At 44.4% G+C, this 11,417-nt stretch overlaps 1 protein-coding gene across 1 annotated transcript in view; it reads right to left on the bottom strand.

The window, feature by feature from the left end:
• Positions 1–1,555: 1,555 nt before the first annotated feature.
• Positions 1,556–11,417, bottom strand: part of ltc4s (leukotriene C4 synthase) — a 51,300-nt gene continuing 41,438 nt past the window's right edge. The window contains exons 4-6 of the mRNA XM_069897838.1: positions 9,192–9,262; positions 4,039–4,120; positions 1,556–2,036 (exon numbers count right to left, since the gene is read on the bottom strand). Coding sequence (XP_069753939.1) covers positions 1,904–2,036; positions 4,039–4,120; positions 9,192–9,262 — 286 coding nt within the window. The 3' untranslated portion in view covers positions 1,556–1,903. The remainder of the gene's footprint in view (positions 2,037–4,038; positions 4,121–9,191; positions 9,263–11,417) is intronic.

Genomic DNA, 11,417 nt, shown 5'->3' with positions numbered 1-11,417 from the left:
ATCCGTAATTAAATCATCAATATATATTGTAAAAAGAAGTGGCCCCAACACCAACCCCTGCAGAACACCACTAGTAACTGTCAACCAACCAGAACAGGATCCCTTTATTCCCATCCTTTGCTTTCTGCCTATCAGCCAATGCTCCATCCAATTTAATATCTTTCCTGTAATTCCATGGGCTCTCATCTTATTAAAGCAGCCTCTCATGTGGCACCTTATTAATGTCCTCCTTTGTCCATCCCACGTGATTACCTCATAAATTCCAAAAGGTTGGTCAGTCAGGATCTTCCCTTCATGAAACCATACTAGCTTGGACCTATCATGTCATTCACCTCCAGGTATTTCATAACTTTGTCCTTGAGGATCGACTCTAATAGCTTTCCAACTGCCAATGTCAGACTAATAGGCCTATAATTTCCTGCCTCCTTTCTTAAACAGAGGAACTACATTTGTGACTTTCCAATCCTCTGGAACCATTCCTGAGTCCATTGATTTCTGCAAAATAATTTCCAATGCCTCCACAATCTCCAAAGCTACCTCCTTCAGAACCCATGGGTGTATCTCATCCAGTTCAGGAAACTTATCTATCTTTAGTTCATTCATCTTACTAAGCACCATCTCTCTAGTAATCCTGACTTACTTAATTCTATTCCCTGAGGCCTCTGACGATCAAGTATATGGCCATTGTCTTCCTCAGTGGAGACTGACGCAAAGTACTCATTTAGTTTCTCTGCCTCTCTTTGCTACCCATTATAATTTCTCCAGCATCATTTTTAATCAGTCCTACATCTACTCGTGTCTCTCTTTTTATATATTTTTAAAAAAATCATCCTTTTGTATGTTATTTGCCAACTTCCATTCATAATTCATCTTTTCTTTCCTAATAACTTTCTTTATCTCTAAGTGTTTAAAAGTTCCCAGTCCTCTGTTTTCCCACTAATTTTTGCTTCCTTGTCTGCCCTCCCTTTTGCTTTTATTTTAAGTGTAACCCCTCTTACATTTAAAATTTGTGCCATTTTTCCATTAATAATTTTCCTTTTTCTTGGACTATATCTATCCTGCACTTCCTTTATTTCTTGTTGAAATATCCTCCAATTCTGTTCTGCTGTCCCTCCATCTAGCTTACTTTTCCTGTCAACTAGGGCCAGTTCCTCTCTCATACCCCTGTAATTCCTTTTGTTCATGAGGCAGAGAGCATTGTGGGTACTGTAACAGTTGGCACAATGATATTACAGTGCCAGTAACCAGGGTTCGAATCCCGCGCTGTCTATAAAGAGTTTGTACCCCAGAGGCTCTGGTTTCCTCCCACCCTTCAAAATGTACGAGGGGTTGTAGGTTAATTTGGGTGTAATTGAACAGTGTGGGTTTAAATGGCCAGAATTAGCTCCTCCCACACTGCAAATAATTTTTTTTAAAAATGGGTGGGTGTCTGCGCGCGCATGCCTGTGTGACCGTGTGAGGGTGCGTGGTTGCAGACATATGTACACACACACATCACAAATAATTTTCCTTCACCCTATTTTTAAAAATATAATAATTTACACCTGTTACACAATTAAAAATAAATGTGAACATGTTTAATGATCTTTGTGTTTTCCCACCGGGTGGAGAGATGGTGGGATTCAGTGCAGGAGCCCCGCGCGGGCAAAAGTTGGGAGGTCAAGGGGAGATGTCGCTGGACATTCCGTGTGGTAACACACCCCAGGAAAAGGGGAGGTGACCTAAGGCTGGGTCAGTCTGGGGAGATGACACAAGACTGGGTCAATCTGGAGAGACACCCCCCCCCCTCTCAGGATCTTCAGCCATGCTTGAGAGAGGAAAGAATTGGAAAGGAGAGCTAGTCTTTTCAGCACCTGAATAACCCCAGCGCCTGAGTGGGGGATAGTGTAGGTGACCCTCCCAATCACAGGATGGACTTCACTGCCATCATGGGATTGTAGCCTAGGTATTGAGATGAGAGCTGGTTCAGGACACCAACGGAAGCCATTGCAATCAGAATCCACAACATCTTCGCACTGAAGTAGAGAGGGGACAACCTGGTGGAATAGAAGGACATCCTGCTAACATCTGGACTGATAGAAAAGAAACCCTGACCTCAAATTCACACCACAAACTATAAGCGAGTCAGAAAAGCTAGACAGCAGGCCGCAAGAAGGGCTTAAGAGCCTGTTTCTGATCTGAAAACTATAACAATACTATACTTCAACACAGAGAGTGGTGGGGGCCTGGAATGCATTGCCAGGGGTGGTGGTGGAGGCTGGTACAATAGAGACATTTAAAGGACTCTTAGACACATGGATGCAAGAAAGAGGGTTATGAGTGTGAGGGAGGGAAGGGTTAGATTGTTGAGTAGGTTTATATAAGAACATAAGAAATAGGAGGAGTTGGCCATCCATCCTGTCAAGCCCGCAATGATATCACAGCTGATCTGACGATGGGCTCATCTCCACCTTCCTGCCTTTTCCCCCATATCCGTTAATTCCCCCATGATGTAAAAATCTATCCAACCTTGTCTTAAATATATTTACTGACGTCCCCTCACTGCCACCCTCTAGGAAAAGCAGTTCCTTCTCATCTCCATTCCAAATCTACCACCATGAATCTTGAGACCACGTGCCCTACTTGTAGTCTTCCCCACAAGTCAAAACAATTTACCTACCTCTATCTTATCCATTCTTTTCATAATTTTATACATTTGTACAAGATCCCCTCTCTTTCTTCTAAACTCCAGTGAGTACAGTCCCAGACGACTCAATCTCTCCTCATAAACCAACCCCCTCATCCCTGGAATCAACTTGGTGAACCTCCTCTGCACCAGCTCCAAAGCCAGTATGTCCTTCCTCAAGACCAGAACTGCATGCAGTTCTCCAGATGTGGCCTTACCAGGACCTCGTACAGTGGCAGCAGAACCTCCCTGTTCTTAAATTCAATCCCTCCAGCAGTGAAGGCCAACATTCCATTTGCCTACTCGATAACCTGCTGCACCTGCAAACCAACCTTTAGTGATTCATGCACAAGCGCTCCCACGACCTTCTGCACAGCAGCAGGCTGCAATCACTTGCCATTTTATATAGCTTGGCAAGTCTGGAATGTTATATGCTCTAGGATATACTTGTATCCCATGGTGCCTTCACCTGCCTTGGCTTTGGGCTCCATTAACCCCTTCCTGACCCCCCTCTGCTCTCTTCAAATACCCCTTGTTGGTCGAACCTCTGGTCTCTTGCCTAACACCTCCCTGCTAGTGTCAAACTCTGACAACGGTGTGCTGCACCATCTTGCAATATTTTATTACAGGTTGTACTTGTTCATAAGATTAAAGACAAAGCAGAAAAGGCCATTCAGCCCACAGTATCTATGTTAGCTCTTTAAGAGTCTTCAAATCAGCCCCATCTGCCCATTCCCTGCTACCCAGCTTATTTTCTCCTGTTTGAACTTTTATCCAAATCCTTTCTGAAAATTCCTGTTTAATCTGGGAATCAAAAAAAATCTGGAAGATGCTGGAAATCTGAAATAAAAGCAGAAAACTCTGGAAAGACTCAGCAAGTTAGGAAGCCCCTGTGGAGAAAAGAAACAGGGTATATGTTTCAGGACTAGATCCCTGCATCAGAATGGTCTCCAACTTGGAACATTAACTCTGCTTTCCTTCTCTCAGAGGCTGACTGACCTGCTGAGCTTTTCCAGCATGTTCTGCTTTTATTTCAGATTTCTGGCGTGATTCTGCCCCATGTCTTATGGTCTTGGGGACTTTTTGGGCCAAAACCTTTAACCAGGACTCACAAGAAACAGATTAGCACACAAATGAAAGGGTGGTTGGTGGAGGAGCTCAAGTTGGCAAGTGATTGAACACAAGGGGAAGGGTGAAGAACAGGCAGGAAGCACGTAGATGACTGGAGGAGAGACAGCAGGTGGAGTAAAATGCACCCTGATGGGAGGAAGGAAGGGAAGGGGTGAGGAAGAGTTGGAGGAAGGGTAGCATTTAGGGGGAGCAGGACGGGGAGGAGAGGGAAGGAGATGGAGGAACAATCAGAGCCTTTTTACCTCTTTACCGCTGATTCAGCGTAGCCTTTGAAGTACTTGTACCTGCCGCAAAGGTAAAGAATTCCAACACACACTGCCAGCCCTGGACAGGATGAGAAAGAGTTAGTGACCATGTAGTGAAGGGAGGGAAGTTTAGGGGAGTCTCAGGGGAAAGATTTTATTTTAAACTCAGAGAGTTGTGGGGGCCTGGAATGCCTTGCCTGGGATGGGGGTGGAGTCTGGAACATTAAGGGCATTTAAGAGACTCTTAGACAGACACATGAATGGATGAAAAATAGAGGGCTATGGGGTAGGGAGTGTTTTGTTTTTTTTGGCAGGAATATATAGGTCAGCAGAACATTGAGGGTCAAGGGGCCTATACTATGCTGTAACATTCTATGTCACTGCCAAATGAGTGTCAGACCAGTGCTGTTCTGATGAAGGGTCATTGAAACACTCCGGCTTTTCCTCTCTCCATAGATACTGCCTGACCAGCTGAGTATTCTCATTGTTGATGTTTCAGACATGATCTTCCATTGGTTCAGATCATTACACAAACTCTTCACCACATCCCTCCCAATTCCTTGTCTATCCTCATGCCTGGAACACTTTTAGTGCAACTATATCCAGACATGTGAATGACAGCTAGAGGAATGCTATTACAGTGCCATGATCCAGATTCGAGCCCACCATTGCACGTGTGGAGCTTGCACGTTCTCCGAGTCTACAGCTCAGTCTGTCACACAACCCCTCCCCTCCATCACACACTCCCTCCTCTCCATCACACATCCACTCTCCTTTATCACACCTTCCCTGTCCATACCCCTCTCCATACCCCTCCCCTCCATCACATGTCCTCTCTCCTTTATCACATTCCACCCCGTTCATAACTCTCTCCTCCATCATACACCCCCCTCCTCTCCATCATACATCCCCTCTCCTTATCACATGCTTTCCACGTTCACACTCTCCTCCCCTCCATCACATCCTCCACTGTCTTGAAAAACAAGACTACATTAACAGATCCATCCTACCCCACCCACACTCTCTTAACCCCCAACCCCCCTCCCCCCACTCCCAGCAGGAAGGAGATTCATTAGCATGCGATCAGGCACTGTCACGTTCATGGACAGTTTATTTCATGCTGTTATCAGGCTCCTGAATGATCCCCAGTAAAACTATGTTGCCTTTGCACCGTCCCAACTGATCTCCCTACCTGTAACTGCACTTTTGTACGGTCTTACTTGTTGTACTATGTATGGGATATCTAACCGTTCTGCTCATAAAACCTCCATCACTACATCATGTGACAGAACCTTGAACTTGAACTGAGGCAGTGAGTTTCCTCCAAAATTCCGAAAAGATGTGGGTGATTAATTGGCCTTGGTAAATTGTCTCTTAGTTTGTGGATGAGGGGTGAACTCAGGGGGGAGTTGATGGGAGTGTGGGGATAATATGATTAGTGCAAATGGGTCTGCATAATTTTGATAGGCTGAAGGGCCTGCTTCAACACTAACACTCATTGGAATTGATGATATGTTTGAACTGGAAGCAAGCTGGGGTGTGTGGAGAGAGCAGGAGCTCAGTACTGCTTGGGGAGCTCATAGTGCAGCAGGGAAATGAAGGGCAGAGTGCTCCCCCGAACTGTTCTGTGACAAGGTGGGGTGAATGGATCTCCAGTTAGCCGGCAGCACCCCTGATGAGCTGGCTGAGGCACGGAGCAGAGCCCCGAGGTGACTTCATTCATTGTTCACCCTGGATATCCCCACAGAGGAGATGAATGGATCTCTAACCCCAGGAACCTGCGAACTCCATCCAGACCCTGTTGTAAACCTTCACTGTCCACAACAGCACTAACATTGATGTAATCCACAAACCTACTAACCATGCTCACTGCATTGTCATCCAGCTGTAGATGACAAACAGTGGACCAGGCACCACTGACCCCTGCAGCACACCCCGGACACAGGCTGACTTGAGTAGCCACCTTCTATTCCCACCCTCTGTCTCCTACCAGTAGGCCAGTTCTATATTCAGTGTCCCAGCTCCCCCCAGATCCCATCCGATCTGACAACATGGAGCACTACAGCACAGTACAGGCCCTTCGGCCCTTGATGTTGTGCCGACCCATTTATTCCTTAAAAAATAGTATTAAACCATCCCTACCCTGTAACCCTCTATTTTTCTTTCATTCGTATGCCTGTCTAAGAGTCTCTTAAATGCCCCCAATGTTCCAGCCTCCACCACCATCCCTGGCAAGGCATTCCAGGCTCCCACAACTTTCTGTGTAAAAAATAACTTACATCTGATGTCTCCCCTAAACTTCCCTCCCTTCACTTTGTACAGACGTCCTCTGGTGTTTGCTGATCCTGCCCTAGGAAACAGGCGATGTCTGTCCACCCTATCTATGCCTCCTCATCTTGCAGACCTCTATCAAGTCTCTTCATCCTTCTACGCTCCAGAGAGAAAAGTCCCAGCTCTGCAAACCTTGCCACATAAGAGTTATTCTCCAATCAGGTAACATTCTGGTAAATCTCCTCTGCACCTTCTCCACAGCTTCCACATCCTTCCTGTAATGAGGTGACCAGAACTGAACACAATACTCCAAGTGTGGTCTCCCCAGAGATTTGTAGAGTTGTAACAGGACCTGTCTATTCCTGAACTCAAGCCCAAATCGTCAGTTATGGGCCTGCCTTTGCTACACAGAGGACACTGTTTGACCTGCTAATTTTCTCCAGATTTTTGTGTTTTTACTACAATCCCCCCCCTATTGGAGGCTAGTATAATGGGGCATTTAAAATACTCAGCCATTTGGATGAAATTAAAAAAAATAGAGGTTATGAGTGGAGAGAGGGAAGGTTTATATCATTAAGTAGATTTCTATCAGTCAGCACAACATTGTGGGCTGAAGGGACTGTGCTGTAATGTTCTATGTTAATTCCATTCTGAGTTCCTCTTTACCTGGCCTAGCCGGGGGGGCAAGTTACAATGTTACATTAACCCACGGATCCCCTCACGTTTTTGGGGTGTGGGAAGAAAGCAAAGTTTCCCGGAGAGGGACCCTCCAAAGACACAGAGAGAACATGCAAACTCCACACAGACAGTGCCAGAGGTGGGAATCAATTCCATGTCCCCAGCACAGAGCAGCAGCAGCACCCCCGCTGCACTGCCCCAACAGAGGAGCAAGCACAGTGTTCTGAACAGTTATAGACAGTGAGGGTAGTCTGAGGCAGGAGGCTGTGGCATTACAGGATCAGCTGTTGGGCAGAAGAGTTCTGCATTTGTTGAGGGCTAACCTCAAGCAGTTCTGCAAAGGCTGGTGTTACATCAGCAACTGGGAACACAGCAGGACTAGAAACCCATGTAAAGTGAAGGTACGGGGAACAGCTTGCACAAGAATTGGTCTGATCATTCCTGAAGGCAAACTGTAAATATTCCCACAAATACGTGACAATATTTGCCAAGAAGGTTGATGAGGGTGGAGTGGGAGGTGCTGTCTACGTAGACTTTAGCAAGGCCTTTGATAAGGTCCCACATGATAGGCAGGCCCACAAGGCCAGATCACATGGATCCAGTGGGAGCTGGCCTACTGGATATGGTAGGAGACATAAAGTGGGAGTGCAGGGCTCTTACCCAGATCGGAGACCTGTGACCAAGGGTGAGATACAAGGATCAGAGCTGAGCCCCACTTTTTTTTGTCATCTATACTAATGACTTGGATTACAATGCAATTAGCATAGTTTGTGGGTGTGGGGATGACATCAAAGTTGGTGGTGATGATTACTGAAGAAGGTTCTCTGAGATTTCAACAGGAACAGGGAAAGTCAGCCAAGGAATGGTAGGTGGAATTTAACTCAGACAAGTGCAAGGCGTTGCTCTTTAGGAGGTAAAACTAGGGCAGGATTTTAATGGTCATGTCCTGGGAAGTTTTGTAAGTCAGAGAGGCTTGGGGGGTGGGGTACAGGTTCATAGTTCCATGAAAGTGGCGGGAACAGGTAGCCAGGGAAGTGAAAATGCTTGCTGTAGTGGTAGTGCGTCATGTTGTTAGAGTAAACATCTCAAGGAAAGGGGATGTAGTGATAGAGTGCTAGTGATGCTCCTGACCACTAGAGGGAGTTGGAGACTAGTTTGTTGCAGCTTGGGGATTCAAGATAGATGCCTCTACATGGTGTGTGTACTTTAGCTAATAATGCATAGTTGCTTTAAAATAATCCATTTCTTTATTACAATAAAAGAAACATCACCCTTGCCTTCATTGGTCAGGGAACTGAGTGCAGAATTGGGACATCATGTTTCAACTGTACAGCACTTAGACTGTTGTGTGCAGTTTTGGTCACCCAGCTATAGGAGATGACATAAGCTGGAAAGGGTGCGGAGAAGATTCACGAGAATATTACCCAAGATGAATTATAAGTAGGGCTTGGATCGACTGGGACTTTTCTCAGGAGACCCAGGGGACTTCATAGACGTTTATAAAATCTTGAGGGGAATAGACAAGGTCAGTAGTCTCTTTCCCGGGGTAAAAGAGTTGGAGAGGATAAAGATTTAGAGTGAGATGGGAAAGATTGAAAGGGACTTGAGGGGCACCTTCTTCACATAGAGGGTGATGGGTGTGTGAAACGAGTTGCTGGAGACAGTGGTGAAGGTGGGAACAATTGTGACATCAAGATACATAAGCAGGTAGATGGACAGAAAAGGTCTACACCAGCCATTCTCAACCTGTTTTTGACTGTGACCACCCAGGTTTATGGGCCCCTTCCCTGTGAAGGAGTTAAGTTTAGTTGGTTTCTTCTGTACTTCTCTCCAACAAACTACATAAAAAATATGATGATTTCAGTCCATGCCTCCCCCCCCCCCCCACCCCAAAATGTGCTGTTTCCCTCTCTATGACTCTCTGACTTTCTTTAGTCATAAAGTTTGGGGTAAACATCACTCCATCCTGCTCTGACCATGAGATGCTTTATCACTAGCTGAGTGAACAGATGCCTTAACATCCCACTGGGAATTCTGGAGATAGATTCAAGAGGCATGAGGAAACACTTACCCTGGCTGAAGAAGATTCCAGCATCCTGCTCTGACCATGAGATGCTTTATCACTAGCTGAGTGAACAGATGCCTTAACATCCCACTGGGAATTCTGGAGATAGATTCAAGAGGCATGAGGAAACACTTACCCTGGCTGAAGAAGATTCCAGCAATCCAAAGAACACCCAGGAACATTGAGAAGTACTCAGTGGAATTGGTTCTGGAGAAGAAAATGAAACTTAACTCAGTCCTACTCTTGTGGAGCAAGTGATTGTTACGTACGTCTGAGACCATGATTCCAGTCCACACATTCTGCCGCCTGCTTCACCCCACTGACTGCTAGCCACCCTACTCAATGCAGTGAGATCTCCACATGGGGAGAGTTATAGAAGGGAAGGTCCCAGGGGTAGAGGTACATAGTTCCCTGATAGTGGTGACACAGTAGAAGGGTTGGCAGAGAGGCATTTGAACACTTGCGAGAGAGAAACACAGAAGTCTGCAGATGCTGTGATGGTATTAAAAACACACTAAAATGCTGGAGGATCTCATCAGCCTCTATAGGGGACTTTTTTGGGCCTGAGCCCTTCTTCAAGGAAGAAGCAGAATGAGCCAGAAGCAGGAAATCTCAGACAGTGCAGCTGTGGGATAGGGAAGGGAGAGACTGAGCTGGATGGGATTAATATCAACTTCTCTGGCTTTGGTTAACCCCTACCCCCACCCTGTCGTCTCCCAGCTCTGTCTCTCCCTTCCCACAGACATGAGAAATTCTCACCTCTCTCCTCATCACATCTAATTAACTCCTTGTGTGGGTCTGGATTCTTCCAACCCCCCTCCCCTGGCCGGCACTGCCTGATTTCCTTCTGCTGGCTCATTTGCTTATTCCTTGAAAAGGGCTCAGGCCCGAAAGGTCAGCATTTAACATTTATAAAGTTCACCAGGCTTTGGTGCTTGAAAGGTAAATGGTTACTGCTCAGGAAGGTTCTTGTCGGTTTTCAGAGAGAGATTTGTTGTTTCTTTTTAATCAGCCACTTCAGTGTCTTGCTGACAAAACTTTTTTTAAATATTTTTTTCTATTTTTCACACTGTGAACCATATCAACCAAAATATATACAAACATTTCCCTCTTGAATATACACAGTGTAATTTTCTCCCCTTTCCACCCCCTCCCTCCTTCCCACCCCCCTCCAAACCCATTAAACATTCAACATATACAATACAATAAACCCATTAAACAATGTCATCACACAATGAAAATAAACAAGAAAATTGTATCATCTACTGTTACACACTGGATCAGGTCGTTTTGTCTTCTTCTCATTTTAGGGGGTGGAGGTCCGCAGTAGCCCCTCTCTGTTATGTTCCATGTACGGCTCCCAAATTTGTTCAAACAATGTAACTTTATTTTTTTAATTATATGTAATTTTTTCCAATGGAATACATTTATTCATTTCCATGTACCATTGCTGTACTCTCAGGCTCTCTTCTGATTTCCAAGTTGACATACATTTCTTTGCTACAGCTAAGGTTATCATAATAAATCTTTTTTGCACTTTATCCAATTTGAGGCTTAATTCCTTACTTCTTATATTATTTAGAAGAAAGATCTCTGGATTTTTTGGTATGTTATTTTTTATGATTTTATTTAATACCTGATTTAGATCTTCCTAAAACGTTTTCACTTTCTCACTTGCCCAAATGTCATGTATTCTTGTTTCCATTTCCTTCTTACAGCGAAAACATCTGTCTAATGTTGGATCCCATTCTTTTAACTTTTGAGGCGTGATATGTAACCTATGTAACCAATTATACTGTATCATGCGTAACCTTGTGTTTATTATATTCTTCATAGTTCCAGAACATAACTTTTCCCATGTTTCATTTTTTATCTTTGTTTAAATCCGTTTCCCACTTCTGCTTTGGTTTATAGCTTATTTCATCATTTTCCTTCTCTTGCAGCTTGTTGTACATGTTGGTTATAAATCTTTTAATTATCATTGTGTCTGTAATCACATATTCAAAGCTGCTTCCTTCTGGTAACCTCAGACTGTTTCCCAATTTATCCTTTAAATAACCTTTCAGTTGATGATCTGCAAACTTTGTACCATGAGTTATTCCATATTTGTACTTCAACTGTTCATATGTTAATAAATTATTTCCCCAAAAAAAAATTTCTATTTTTTTGATTCCTTTTCTCTCCCATTCTTTAAAGGAAAGGTTGTCTATTGTAAAAGGGATTAGTGGGTTTTGTGTCAATAACAATTTTGGTATTTGGTCATTCATTTTTTTCCTTTCTAAGTAGATCTTCTTCCATGTATTGAGTAAATGATGCAGTACTGGTGAGCTTTTATGTTGCACCAGCTTTTCATCCCATTTTT

Source organism: Narcine bancroftii, chromosome 9 (genome assembly GCF_036971445.1).
Source record: "Narcine bancroftii isolate sNarBan1 chromosome 9, sNarBan1.hap1, whole genome shotgun sequence".
Classification (NCBI taxonomy): Eukaryota; Metazoa; Chordata; class Chondrichthyes; order Torpediniformes; family Narcinidae; genus Narcine; species Narcine bancroftii.
This window is presented reverse-complemented; position numbering and strand designations above follow the sequence as displayed.